The sequence below is a fragment of the Cnephaeus nilssonii genome (assembly GCF_951640355.1).
Source record: "Cnephaeus nilssonii genome assembly, chromosome: 1".
NCBI lineage: Eukaryota > Metazoa > Chordata > Mammalia > Chiroptera > Vespertilionidae > Cnephaeus > Cnephaeus nilssonii.
In genome coordinates, this window is record NC_137072.1 from 108,482,119 (window position 1) to 108,497,769 (window position 15,651).

The 15,651-nt window shown below is 39.2% G+C and overlaps 1 protein-coding gene across 1 annotated transcript in view; it reads left to right on the forward strand.

The window, feature by feature from the left end:
- Positions 1-284: 284 nt before the first annotated feature.
- LOC307097029 (ligand-dependent nuclear receptor corepressor-like protein) overlaps positions 285-15,651 on the forward strand; it is a gene marked incomplete at its 3' end in the record, with an annotated part of 766,497 nt that continues 751,130 nt past the window's right edge. Inside the window, exon 1 of the mRNA XM_079766897.1 lies at positions 285-372. Coding sequence (XP_079623023.1) covers positions 307-372 — 66 coding nt within the window. The 5' untranslated portion in view covers positions 285-306. The remainder of the gene's footprint in view (positions 373-15,651) is intronic.

The window sequence follows — 15,651 nt, forward strand, 5'->3', positions numbered from 1 at the left end:
ATGAAAATGCAGAGATAAATCAAAAGAGGCACGTTCTCTGAGGACCTTGAAATCTAACAAAAGAGTCAGGGCTCTTAAGTACAGAGAGCATTGCTATAGATACAAGGGAGAAAGTACCTTGGAAACAGAGGGATGAGCAATAAACTCTTGATGTGCTTTACCTTGAAGGAGTGTGGGACTTTTCTAGGAAGAGGAAAAGGACCTACCAAAAAATTGCATTAAGATAAAGAAAACTCTTTTTTTAAAATATATTTTATTGATTTTTTACAGAGAGGAAAGGAGAGGGACAGAGAGCTAGAAACATCGATGAGAGAGAAACATCGACCAGCTGCCTCTTGCACACCCCCTACCGGGGATGTGCCCGCAACCAATGTACATGCCCTTGACCGGAATCGAACCTGGGACCTTTCAGTCTGCAGACCGACGCTCTATCCACTGAGCCAAACCGGTTTCGGCAAGATAAAGAAAACTCAAACATTTATTGAAACAGGAAGAATAGAGCAGAGGGGATGGCAAAGGATGGTGGTCATTTCAGTATGGCTGGAATAAAAGTTAGGTGGAAATGGAGGGGAGGGAGTTGGAATAGTAAAATGGATAGAGGTTATAAAGGCTTTTGAGTATCAAGCTAAAAATGTGGATTTTGTGATGGGGATAAGAAACATTAGAAATTTTGATTTTGGTTACTTTTGATTTTAGGAAGATAAACTCCTGGGAGCAAGGTGTCACGCTGTGCAAAGGGATTTTCATATATGATTTTATTAAATGTTTCTAACAAACTCTTGGTATAGATACTCTAATTATTTTCACTTTTTCCACATTAAGAAAATGAGGCTTACAGAAGTTAAGTGTCTTGCCTAACATGTTAAAGACAAGGTACAAATCCAGGTCTAAAAAGCTATTAACCTCTCTATAATATCAGTCTCTATAAGTTTCTAAGCTGGATCATATTGTCAAATGGATCCTCATACACATAACAGAGGCTAAGTATGCTGTGAGTGACATATTTTTACCAAGTAGAGCCCTATAGGTAAAAATTGGGCTTAAACAAGTCTAGTCGTGGTAAGCTGAAGCTATAGCCAATAATAAAAATAAGTTTGAACGTGGAATTGAGTTAAAAACTAGTGATTTAAAAATATCTGATTCATAGCTGAAGCTAACAACTAAATTTTATTTAAAGTTTAATTTTATTAAACTTATAAAAGTTTAATTTTGTATCCTTATAGCCTAGAAGAATCTCAGCAAAATGCTTTTTTTAAATAAAATAATACCCTAATGATGTATAGATGCAGCATGCAAGGAAGAACCTATAGGGTAAAAAGGGAGAAACTGGAGACAAAAAGCATGGATTTGAAGTCTCAGAAATGGTTTGTCCATGAGTAAGTAACCATTTCATCACCTGCAAAATGGACGCAACATTATTCATACTATAAACTTCCCACATGCTTACTGTGAAGGGTTGGTAGAATCATGTATATGAAAGCCCTTTGAAAACTTTTAGGTCCCCTAGAAACAATTGCTTTCATCATCATGATAGCACTTTGATTAAAATCCACTTTACTAGTAACCATTGAAAAGAGGATTCTGCATCACTTCAATATGATGTTGGGATTAAACTACCTTATTTTAAAAATATCAGAACACCTACAAAGTACAACACAGGTCTATACATAGCTTCAACATATGAAGACTGAGTACTTATTTGAGGCTGTGCCAAGATTCGATCTGACAAAACCATCCTTAGACTTCTCAAGGCACCAACACTCCCTGTGAGGGCATAACAAAAGCTCTTTTGTTGCTCAAGAAAGAAGAATTAAAGATGGAAACAGCCAGAACCTTATTTTATGTTAAAGAGGAGGGGGGGAAGTCTAGTAATACAGGAGTAAAATAAATTCAAGGACAATGGCCATAATCTAATCAAGGTCTGTAATCACAAATTCAGGACATTTAATAAAGAAAACTTTGCATGTTCATTTCAGCAAAGTCAACTTTAATGGAGCTGGAAAGCATAAGTGAAAACCACTGCAATTTATTAACTGAGTAAAGCATACAAGAAATGGAAAATCGTGTTAGTGTAGTCTCTCTCTGAAAACTCATGTTTATAAGGCAGTGCTAGTAAAAACAGGTAGAGAAAATAAACACTTAAAGAAATCAACAGAATATTTTGAAAAGGTAACCACATGGACATTGAAGGTTGGGAAACAAAAATATACAAGTAAATTAATAGTAAAAATATAAATTAAGATAAACTGTTTGATATGGTAGCAGGAACAGAGAAATGAAAATTGAAATATTTGAACAGCACAGACTTTGTAACTAACAAATATGGGACCTTGGGCAAGTCAGTTTCCCCATCCATGTCTCACTTTCCTCATGTATAATATTAGGAGATTGGAACAGATAATATCTAAAGTTGGTATGATGCTATTATTCTAAACAAAACTAGAATAACACCCCCCTCCCAGCTGGCATGGCTCAGTGGTTTAGCATCAATCATGGTTTAATTCCCAGTTGGAGAATATACCTGGGCTGTGGGTTTGATCCCAGTATGGCACATGCAGGGGACAGCCGATCAATGACTTTCTCTCATCATTGATGTGTCTATCTCTCTCTCCCTCTTCATTCCTCTCTGAAATCAATAAAAATACATTTTTAAAAAATTAGAATAAAACCAACTTGCCCATCAAAACTCTGAGTAGATTGTGGTTTATTGATGTGATATTAAAGTTAGCAAGAAGACTTTATTTTATAAAAAATGTTACCCATCACACACCTCAATGTTCCAGGTGCCTAAGAGAATCTATCAGTTTTCCAAAGCTGTCATAATAAAGTATCACAGATATATGGCTCAAAACACAGAAATGTATTTTCTCACAGTACTGAAGGCTTGAAGTCCTAGATCTGGGTATGATCAGGTATTGGTAAAGGTTCTCTTTCTGGTTTGCATAGGGCTGGGATTTCTCCACGGCCTTTCTCAGGTGTGTACAGAAAAGAAGCTGCGGGGCGGGGAGGGGGGGAAGGAGGTGCAGGAGACAGAAAAGGGGAGAAAAAGAGAGGGGTTGGGGGAAGAGGGAAGAACAGGAAAGATCTCATCTTATAAATGTACCAATGCTATGGGATTAAGGCCCCATCCTTATGACCTAATTTAACCTGTATTAAATCCTAAAAGATGTATCTCCAAATACAGTCATATAGGAGATTATGGCTTCAACATAATGGGGGGAGGGGCAAAATTTGGTCCATAATATCAATACTACTGATTTAAAAGATGTCTATGCCTGAACCAGTTTTGCTCAGTGATTAAAGCATTGGCCTGCTGACCAAAGTGTACCGGGTTTGATTCTGGTCAAGGGCACACACCTCCGTTTCAGGCTCCTCCTCGGCCTGGGCCCTGGTCAGGGCCGGTGCAAGAGGCAACCAATCTATGTATGTCTCTCACATCGATGTTTCTCTCGGTCTTTCCCTCTCTCCTCCAATCTCTCTAAAAGATCAATGGAAAAATATCCTCGGGTGAGGATTAACACGAAATAAAAATAAAAGAAGTCTATAAAATTACTATAGTTTCCAAAAACAGTGCCTCCCTTCTTTTTTGTATTTAAGTTATAGGGACAGATGGAAAATTATTTTTTGATTGTTTGTTTCATTATTGTTGTTTTTATTTAGGCAGCTTTGAGTAAAAATCTGGTGGAACAGGAAGCTGAATTAAAATGTCCTAAAGCTATGAAGAACCACAGATGACACTGATCTTTACCAAATGAAAGGAGCTAGAAGTATCTATGCTGTCACTCAAGAGTGCTCTTAGTTTGAGGGTTGCTTGCAGTTTTGGTGGGTGAATTTACCAATCTACCTTTGGTTAGTTACCAACTTTAATCCAAAAATCTGAAGACAGCAAATTAGATCTTTTCCACAAGAAGGTAAGTAAACCAATGTCAATCGGATTTATTTTGTTTGTAAAGGAAACCAAACAAACAGATGCTGGAAAGCCTTAACTTTCCTCAGTTTCTGAAACTCATAAGAGGCTAGTGATAAGGAAAACAGTCAAATAGAAACCATACTCCATCTCTTCTTCCTATACTCTTCAGTTATTTACCTTAGAATGTTCTAAACTAGACAAACCTGCATGTGATGAATAGTCTATAGCAGTAGACAGATTGAATAGATAAATGGTTGTATTCATTAGCAATGCCTCTATGTCCAAGTCCAGGTTAAATGGCGTTAAGTTTGGAACCAACTTTAAGCAATTCCTGGTTCTCTTATGTCTTTGCTATTGATCTTGGTTGAGTAACTTGAATGCTCTTATTCTCAGTTTCTTGTTTCTTTTTTTAAAATTTTTTTCAGCCAAAAAAGTAAAGGTTTATTAGTTGAGGAAATGGTGACAACCCCTGAGTCATAGGTAAGCTAATGCTCAAAAGACCTGGCTCCCTGATGATTTCCAGGGGTGGGTTATATGTATAGGGCAGTGGTCAGCAAACTGCAGCTCACGAGCCGCGGTTTGCCGCTCTGTTGACTAATGAGTTTGCTGACCACTGGTATAGGGGAAAATCATTAGTCATGGTGGCTAAAGAAGTTGGGGTCATGAACTCTACTGGTTCTCTCAGCAATAAATTGGATACATTATTAGTACCTGTATTAGAGGGCTGAATGAGTAACCTTTAGTGAAATGGCATATAGTTGGCATGTGTTAACTGCTCTCCTGCTACTACCATTACTATTACTAGAGCTACTACTGCTGCTTCCATTACTACTATTACTACTATCATCATTATTTGATATTATGTAGAGAAGACATTTGCCACCATCCAGTCTATACTGGTGGCTCAGTACCAACTAATAAGGTTTTTTTTTTTTTAAGTTTTGCCTTTATATCTGGCAGCATGTAGGAACTGCATGGGAAAGAGAAGAATTGTAAACTGTATTCCCTAGCATTAGTGGGCTAAGAATTTAGCTGGTGAAATTACAATAAATATTATCAAAATCCCTTTGGAAAATGTAAATGAGTTCAAGATAGAACTGGAACATGTTACTTGAGGTGCCAGAGCAAGGAGCAGCCAAGGTGACATGAACGTTCAATCACTTGATTGGAGCATCAGGCTCCGCTCCTCCGGGCCCCATGTGGGCTCTGAGAGCCCCATAACCCTGCCGGAGAAGGGCATGACTGTGCCTGATGGGTGGAGCTATGACAGCCCCCAGAGAGAAACCAGACCAGTGACCTTTGGCCCCATTAGTGTTGGACTTTCACCAATTCAGCACACAACTGCTCCACAGCTTCAGTGGACAAACTGGAATTGGCGCATGAGGAGCACGGCCCAGGGGCCAACTTGACATTAGTTTTGGCTTCTTTAGCACAGATAATATCTCCTCCTTTTTGTCAAGCATGAGTAAAGCTGAGAAAGATTTCTCTGGAACAGAGAGATGTTAAACTTGCCCACACACCAGTGTCCCACATTTCCAAATTCACTCAAAATGCTTGCCTTAATATGCATACAGTACAGGCTCTGGGTCAGACCTAGCTTATGAGGTTAAACAAAGGTGAGAGCTTAAGTTTCCGTGCATACCAGAGACGCCACTGCTGTGTTTCATGGCTTTCTGGAGAGCGGCTTGGCAAAGGAAGTAATCACTCTCCTGTAATTTTTTGTGCAATATTTGTACATTCCACACCCGGACTCCCACCTATAAACACTCCAAGGAAATCATAAGCACAGTTAATGGCATAATAGAGGTGAGGCCTCTATTTCCCAAGGACATTCCCCAAGGCAGTTGTTCAAAGGGAACTTGGAATTTTCCATCAGAAAGTGTTCTCCTTCCTAATAATAATGTCACGTGACATGCATTCCTGGTGTGTGTGTGTGTGTGTGTGTGTGTGTGTGTGTGTGTGTATGTGCATGTGTGTGTTTCACTCTTTTGATAGATCTTACACTCCACACTCTATGGGACATGCTATTTCTACAGAGCCTGAACTTCAGTCTCAGAAATGCAGGGTAATCCTAGGAGGTTAGTGAGAGATCTTCTGATGGAATGTATTTCATCTACAATAGAGCCAGGCCCGAAGACATCAACAGCCAAATTTCCGAACAAGTCCAGGTCCTGCTCAGCATCAGAACAGACCAGAACGCAGACCACGCTCCCTCCTCAGTTGCTCCATGCAGGATAAATCACACATCCCAACCACGGGTGGGGCCATGGTTTGCCAACTAGATCTGTTTCCTCCTAAGAGAAACTCACAGTTAAGTGATAAAAAACAGCCAACATGACATATTTTAAACATCCAGGAGATTTCACAGCTTCTCAAAGGGAGTCAATTTCCAAGTTGATTTCCAATTGTAAACTTAGGTTGAAATATTTGTCTCTGCTCCTTAAGCACCCCAGTCTATTGGTTGATATATAGTATGCTGACATGTGACCAACCTGGAGATGCTTTGGACAATTGGGTATTTTCTTTAAAAGAGCACTTTTATTTGCTTCAAAAAAATGACTTACACACTAATGTTCTAACATTGAAAAGCTAAAACCTCTCTTTAAAAAAAATGTATCCCTTTGAAATATCTCACATGAACTGCAGATTTTTTTCTCTCTTTCTGAAATAATCCATTTGTTATGCTACAAAGGACTTCCTAGAATAAAAGAGGAAGTCTAGAAGTAACACTCTTTTTGAATTATTCTAATTATGAGGCAAATGTAATGCATTGTTGGGAGAAAGAAAAAAGCTATTCTCATTCACAAAATAGTTTTCAAGTCAACATTATTTTTTCCTTCTGAGCATATACAATCAACACTTATATGTGGAGCTAGATTGTATAGGTTCCTATCTTGGGTGAATTCTTTCTCTATTCTTTGACCCCCCCAAAAAAGGTTAATAATAATACCAACTTTATGGGTTATTATGAGAATTAAGTTTGTTAATACATGTAAAATGCATAATAAATACTCAACAAAAGTTAAGTATTATTGCCAGTAGTAGTAACACTATTTGATTCTTTCAAAATTTAAACTTGTCATGTTTTTCTTCAAACTTATATCTCTATTCATCTCAATAACAATGCAAAAAACTGTGTGTGTTCCCTGGAGTCAGCTCCCTCCACCAGGACAAGTGTAGCAGTTGTTTCCAATGAAAGTCACTTTCTTATTTTATTATAAGTCATATTACCCCTCTGTGTGATACTTTTTCTTTACATGGTAATATCCTTGCTTAGTGTCTGTTATGCTAACAGGCAATTTTCTAAGCATATACACCCTTTTCTAGTGATGTGTTTATATCAGGTAATAAAAAAAAACATGGACATAATATTCTCTGCTAAAAGATTACTTGCACATATGTTGTTTAAAACAACAAAACAAACAATCCCAAACCTCTGCTTTACCAGGAACAACATCAAACACCCTAAGAATAATAAGCTTGGGATGTAGCCGACTCTGGTCTGTATGCCATCCATCTGTATCTTCAGCAGTTTAGTGAGAAATATGAGTTGAATTGAATTGGAGACAAGTTCTTGATAGAACATTGATGTCAACCAAAAGGGGCAATTAAGGAGAATCTAATGATAGGTATATTTACAATCTCGGGACAGGCTTCAGAAAACCAACAAGAGACTGACTATATGGCAAGACTGTTCATAACTTCTCTCAACCCGAATAAAAGGGAGGTACCAGCACCAGAAGCGCAGGCAAGCTGTGCTTGTAGAAGTTTTTTGGATAGATCCCATAGCCATTCAGGAACTGCCAACAGGCCACCTTGTCAAGAGGAAACAGAGGTAATACGTGCCCCATCCTTTCTCTTCTTCTCTCCATACCCTGCCAGGGCGTCTCACTGGCCAAATGCAAACCGAAGCCAGAAGCTAAAAATCTAGATAATGCAGTCACTGCTGTCAGCTTGCCAAGAACTTAGAATAAGGTGGGAGGAGATGAAAGTGGATCTGGAGATGCCGGTACTCTGCAAAGTCAAGAAACACTCTGTAAACACATTGATGTATTTCACTTCCGTAGCCTCTCCCAAGCTGTAAAACAATCCAGAAACCTGACGTTTCAAAACAGGCTTCCAGATCTCAAAGAACCTCTCCAAATTAGAGTTTCACAGATTGTAAACATTTTAAAATTTAAAAAAAAAAGGAGTTTTATATTTTATCTAGATGATTTTCTAGGTTTATATTAAAGATAATTTGAATTAAATTGGCTTTGGACACTATAATTTTTTTACAATATACTTTTATTGATTTCAGAGAGGAAGGGAGAGAGAGAGAGAGATAGAAACATCAATGATGAAAGAGAATCATTGATAGGCTGCTTCCTGCATGCCCCCTACTGGGGATGGGCCTGCAACCCAGGCATGTGCCTTTGACCGGAATCAAACCTAAAGGCCCTTCAGTCCACAGGCCGATGCTCTATCCACTGAACAAAATCAGCTAGGGCCACTTGATCACTTTTGACTAAAGAGAAATATATTCCCATTAGTTTAGTTGTTTCTCCTTTAAAATAGAAATAGCCAAACGTTTTTGACTATAAACTCTGTCAACAAAAAAGAGCACGCACTCCTAATATATGTGTACTTACTAATAAAGTGTATCTCAACCACTCTATATTATATATTGTTGCATTATGAAATATGTAAAATTGGAAAGTAATAACAGATGCAATAAGACAAACATAAATGGATATTTTCTCCCCACCCAGTGCACAACTGACTCACTTCACTCTGGAGACCCCCTCAATCCAATGGCCATTCTGGACACACTTTTATTCTACCCCATAAACATTTCAGCAGTCAGACTGTTAAGAGAGAACACCACAACCAGGATTTTCTGAATGACCAGAAGGTGCTAAATGAATCACTGGCCCTTGAGAAACAGGTTAAGCTCTTGCTAAGTATGGTCAGCAATAGTTTCATAATAGCTCTGTGAAGGAGAGCTCATCTCCATTGCACCAAATAGGAAACTCAGGCATAGAACATTTTAGTAACTAGTTCAAGATGATTTTTCTCTGCCCTAAACCCCAGGTTTCCTGAGTTCTAGTTGAACATTTGTTCCCAAGATACCGGACTTTCTGCTTAGTAAAATTTTTGTACAAGAAATTTATGGAATGAACCAGCACTTCACCACAACATGGTCTCTCTGGAAAGATATGTCATGGTCCCTACAAGAAATTATTTGTTCAGAGAACTTAAGCTAAATGCCTGATGCCTGCTTCGCATCTTGGTTTCTGCCTTTGCTGTTGGGATGGAGAGATTCCAGCATCTCTCACTGGAATGTGAGTCACTCTGGGCCAGGTATATTATCATTGCTTTTTCCCCAGCACCTTACACAGAGGCTACCAATATAGATTCCTAATAAAATGGCCAAATAAAAAACAAATGTTTACTGGAACATGAACTTTTGTGTCTTCAAGGCAGTGGGAAATATAAAAATCAGAATTAGGATAATTATTTTAAGATTTTAAAAACAGATACCATTTTTAAAATATACTATGATCTTTAGAGATCATGAAAACTACCTCAGAATATACACTGTAGTTAATTGCAACAAAGGGAAAGAATTCTTGGCCAGTAAGTCCACCTCACTCACAGCTTTCACCAGTTAACAATGTACAGCTCAATTCTATGTTGCCTCCAACTCCTTCTCATTAAGCCTGGCTCAAATTCAAGCCCCAAACCCCTCCCACTGTCCCTGAATAGTCCTGATGTTTCACTTCACCAAAGAAGAGATTAATTTGTAGAAAGGCCTCAGCACATTCCTGGGTTGCTCAAGTGCATTTCTTTTCATAGAACAGGCTTTTGATTTTGCACTTTAAATCAAAGGCAGAGAGCAAAAATTCCAAGTATGTATGGGCTTCCAACTTTTAAAAAAACACAGGATTGTTCAGATGGAATTTGACACAGAAATGCTCTATCCTACTACCCTTGTTAGTTTGATTCTTCCTCAAGATACCCTCTTTCTTCTTTCTACTAAATATCAGGTTTTCAATCAAGTTGGTCTTTGGCAATGCATTAAAGATAAGTGAAGAGCTTGTGTTAGTAATTTATTCATATTGACATTTAGGAGTTTCATTTCATTGGAAAAGACGTTGACTCCAGCTAGGAAACCTGTTTGGCTGAAAATATATTACTATGCTATTTTCTGCATTGTGGGAGATATTATGTTTACTGGGACACTGACTCAAGCACCGTTAACAAAACTATGGTATTTTGAATATTTGTACAAACTTGTGAGTCACAGATTTATGAATTAGAGAGAAGCATAGACAACATTATATACTTAAAAGGTACCTTTAAAGATTGCTTTCATTATCATTGAATCTTCTTTAAATATTAGAAGGAAGTAATATTTAAATAGATATTCAACACTAACTTTAATTTCTACTTTATACCATTGGGCTCTCATCTTGCTGATAAAGCTATAACCTGAATAGGCTAATAACAACTAATAAAATTAAAGCAGTAATAATAAAATTAATTTTAAAAAAATACTCCCAGCAAACAAAAGTTCTAGACCAGATGACTTCTCAGGGGAGTTTTACCAAACATTCAAAGAAGGACTATCATCCTCAAACTATTCCAAGAAATTCAAGAGGAGGGAAGACTTCCAAGCTCTTTTTATGAGGCCAGCATGATCCTAATTCCAAAACCAGATAAAGACATTACAAAGAAAGAAAATTATAAGCTAGTATTCCAAATGAATAGATGGTAAATCTTCAAGAAAATATTAGCAAATCAGATATAGCAATACATTATTCCGGGGATACAAGGTTGGTACAATAGTCATATATATATATATATATATATATAAAGGCAGTGACCACAACGACTGAAACAACCGTTTGACTGGTCACTATGCAGTGCTAGCATAGATGCATAAACACAGGTAAAGTGTATGAGTGAACTAAGAATGAACAAGACAAATGTTTGCCTTCATGGAGCTCACACTGTAAGAAGGTTAGGTCATGGATGAGAATTCAAAATTGCCACCAGCACAGACCCAAGGTGCTGCTTCTCAGAGCGGCCAGAGATACACCCAGTAGCAGACTGGGGGTGTGACTAAAGGGCTGGTGCCAACATGAAGGCAGGGCTATTCTGGATTTCCCAGAGGAGCGAATGGCTGCCTAGGAGGCGGAGCTTTTGATGCTGACTGGCATAGAAACCTATCAATCAGAACCTAATCTGGGTGAACTGTGAAGGCAGAACCTAAGGTGGGGGCTGAGGAAGGGTTTTAAGGGCAACAGCTATTTGGTGTAAGGTGTAAGAAAGTGGTTCAATTTTTTTAATAACCAATTTGTTAATATAGTGCATATGGATGGCTATCAGTCCAGATATAGGGGTTATGTATTTTCGTCTGCCAAGAGCATCTCCTCTTGCCAAAAAAGGCTTTCCCCCCCATTTAAGCAACCCTATCCTATATAATCAATCTATACTATAAAAGGGTAATATGCTAATTATGCCAAGTTGACCAGCCATCTTCCGGACATCCGACTTCCTTCTGGACAAAGCCATGGTGGTGGGGGCCAAGGCAGAGGCAGTTAGCAGCAATCAGGCCAGCAGGGGCAAGCAGTTAGGGGCAAGATCAGGCTGGCAGGTGGTTAGGGGTAACCAGGCTGGCAGGGGAGGGCAGGTGGGGGCAAACTGGCTGACAGAGGAGGGCCATTTTGGGTGAGATCAGGCCAGCAGGGGAAAGCCATTGGAGGCGACCAGGCCAGCAGGGGAGGGCCATTGGGGGCAACCAAGCCAGTTGCGGGTGACCAGGCTGGCAGAGGAGGGCAGTTGAGGACAACCAGGCTGGCAGGGGAGGGCAGTTTGGGGCATTAGGCATGCAGGCAGGTGAGTGGTTAGGAGCCAGTGGTCCTGGATTGTGAGAGGGATGTCTGGCTGCCGGTTTAGGCCCGATCCCAGGGATCACACCTAAACCGTCAGTCAGAAATCCCCCGAAGGGTCCTAGATTGGAGAGGATACAGGCCAGGCTGAGGAACACTCCTCCTCATGCATGAATTTTGTGCACTGGGCCTCTAGTAAATCAATAAATGTGATATATTACATAAAAATGAAAGATAAAAATTACATGATGTTATCAATAGTTACAGATAAAGCTTTTGATAAAATCCAGCAACCATTTATGATAAAAAAAAAAGAACTCTCAGCAAAGTAGCAATAGAAGGAATATATCTCAACATAATAAAGGTAATATATAACAAACCTACAGCCAATTTCATGCTCTATAGTCAAAAACTAAAAGCATTATCCTTAAGATCAGGAACAAGACAGAGATATCTGCTTTCACCACTCTTATTCAACACTAGAGGCCCAGTGTATGAAATTCGTGCATGGTAGGGGGGGGTCCCTCAGCCCAGCCTGCACCCTCTCACAATCCAGGACCCCTTGGGGGATGTCCAACTGCTGGTTTAGGCCCGATTCTGCAGGGACCCCTGCGGGATCAGGCCTAAACCGACAGTTGGAAAACCCTCTTGCAATCCAGGGCTACTGGCTCCTAACCACTCACCTGCCACTTGCCTGACCACCCCTAACCACTCTGCCTGCTTTCCTGATCGCCCCTAACCACCTCTAATCGCCTCTGCCTGCCTGGCTAATCACCCCTAACCACTCGTCTGTCTGCCTGCTCGCCCCTAACCACCTCTAATTACCTCTGCCTGCCTGACTGATTGCCCCTAACCATTCTGCCTGCCTGCCTGATCGCCCCTCACTGCTCGCCTCCCTGCCTGATCAACCCTAACCGCCTCTGCCTCGGCCCCCGTTGCCACGGCTTCATCCAGAAGGACGTCCAGAATGACATCCAGAAGGTCTTTCGGCGGTCCGGTCTAATTAGCATATTATGCTTTTATTATAATAGATATTCCTGGAAGTCCTAGCCATAGTGATCATTCAAGAAGAAGAAATAAAAGACAACCAAATTTGAAAGGAAGAAGTAAAACTATCATTATTTCAGATGACATGATATTATATATAGAAAGCCCTATAGACTACCAACTGTTACATCAAATAAATAATTTCAGCAAAGTAGCAGGATACAAAATTAATATTCAGAAATCAGTGCATTTTTATATAGCAATAATGAACTATCAGAAAGAGAAAAAGAAAGCAATCCCATTTTACTATTGCAACAAAAATAATAAGGTACTTAGGAAAAAATTTAAGCAAAGAGGTAAAGACCTGTGCTCAGAAAACTAGAGGCCATAGAAGGAAGAAAGTGAGGAAGATACAAATAAGTGGAAGAATATACCGTTCATGGATTGGAAGAGTTAACATCATTAAAATGCCCATACTACCCAATGCAATCTATAGATTCAACACAATTTTCATAAAAATACCAATGCCATATTTGGTATGAATAGACCAAATATTTTTAAAATGTATATGGAACTAAAAAGGACCTCCAAAATCCTCAGCAATATTGAAAAAGAATAATAAAGTTGGTGGAAGCACAATACCAGATATCAAACTATACTATAAGACCATTGTAATCAAAACATCCTGGCATAAGAACAGGGATCTAGATCAATGTAAGAGAACAGAGACCCCAGAAATCAACCCATGCCTCTATGGTCAATTAATATTTGACCACTCAACTGAGTGACTCAGTGGTTGAGTGTCGACCTATGAACCAGGAGGTCACAGTTCCATTCTCGGTATGGGCACATGTCTGGATTGTTGGTTCAATCTCCAATGTGGGACATGCAGGAGGCAGCCAATCAATGATTCTCTCTCTCATCATTGATGTTTCTATCTCTCTCTCCATCTCCCTTCCACACTGAAATCAATCAGAGATCCAAATTAAAATCACAATGAGATATTACCTCACACCTGTCATAATGGCTACCATCAATAAATCAAAAAACAAGTGCTGGCGAGAATGTAGAGAAAAGGGAACCCCTTATGTACTGTTAGTGGGAATGCAGACTGGTGCAGTCACTGAGGAGTTTCCTCAAAATATTAAACATGGAACTGCCTTTTGACCCAGTGACCCCACTTCTGGTATACATCTTAAGAATCCTTAAACACCTGTTATGAAGAATATATGCATCCCTATGTCCATAGCAGCATTATTTACAATAGCCAAAATCTGGAAATAGCCCAAGTGCACAACAGTAGGCAGTGGATAAAACAAACAAACAAAAAACAAAAAACAAACTGTGGTTGCCCTGGCTGATGTGGCTCAGTTGGTTTAGTCCTGTCCTGTGCACTAAAAGGTTGCAGGTTTGATTCCTGGTCAGGGCACATATCTGGGTTGCAGATTCCATCCCAGGCTTGGGTGGGCACATATGGAAGGCAACCGATCAATGTTTCTCTCTTCTCGCTCTTTCTCTCTCTCTCTCTCTCTCTTTCTCTCTCTCTCTCTCTCTCTCTCTCTCTCTCTCTCGTATTTCCCCTCAGGCAAATATATATATATATTTAAATGTAGGTAGAGTTCACCATACACATCATACTAATAAACTTCCTTACCAGCACTTGGTAGTGGTATGAATTTTGCTTAAAAAAAGAGAAAAATGTAATATTTGAGAAGCCAATGCAGGCACAAGATGAGCTGGTTTTCAAAGTGAAGCTTAACTAGAAGTCATAAGACATCCCATTACCCCAACTTCCTATAGGTTACAGGTATATATTTCTGAAAGAATAAAGTAATATGGCTTCAAGAAACACATAATAGGTATAATTTGACCATACTGTCCCTTGGCATACACAAAGAGAAATAAAATCAACCCATCAAGGAAATCCATTGGCAACAAAATCAAGGTGTCCATGTGTAAACAAGTCAATTACTGGATTGCATACACGCAGACAATTTTTAAACAATGCCAAGCCATGATTAATTTTAGTTTGAAGAATTCAACAAAGTAATATTGTCTATTCAGACCTCCAGTCCTGCTGAGATTCTGGGATGTTGCCAGTGGCTCAGCTACTATTCACAAACCCTGGCAACCTTAGTCTGAAAACCTAACCTTTAGATCACCAGATATGCTACTAGGATTTCATCCCTCTGCTTCTTTTGCTGAAATAGAAAACAATAAAGTAGAGCGGAAATCACTACCTCAAAATATGTCTCTTTGGCATAAGGATTATTTTAGGCTGATTATTATTTTTTAAATATTTTTTATTGATTTCACAGAGGAAGGAAGAGGGAGAGAGAGAGATAGAAACATCAATGATGAGAGAGACTCATTAATCAGCTGTCTCCTACATGCCTTACACTGGGGATCAAGTCTGCAGCCCAAGCATGTGCCCTGACTGTGAATCAAACTGTGACCTCCTGTTTCATAGATATATGCTCAATCACTGGGCCACACTGGCCAGGCTAGGCTGATTAATTTTAAGAAAGAGCAGACACATGAAAAGCTCTGAAAACCAGGTTAAAGTTACTTTTTGTAGGACACATTTACATTTTATGAAAAATATCCTATTGTAAGGATGTCTCCTCTATACCAGGAAGAGAAAAATGACTAAATCTCTAGAAACTTTTATCAGTGGAAAAGGCAAGAACTTAAATTTGCATTTACATCCATACCCTTGTTTATTGTGCTTTGTCTGATAACCTCCCATAACTGGCTTCCCCAACCCCTAACATCTTCTTTTGCCTTTATCTGGAGATGGTATAAAAAGTGGTGACCAGGATCATTTCAGGGAGTTAAGGGGTATCTCTCATGTACTAGTGTACAGGAGGTCTACAA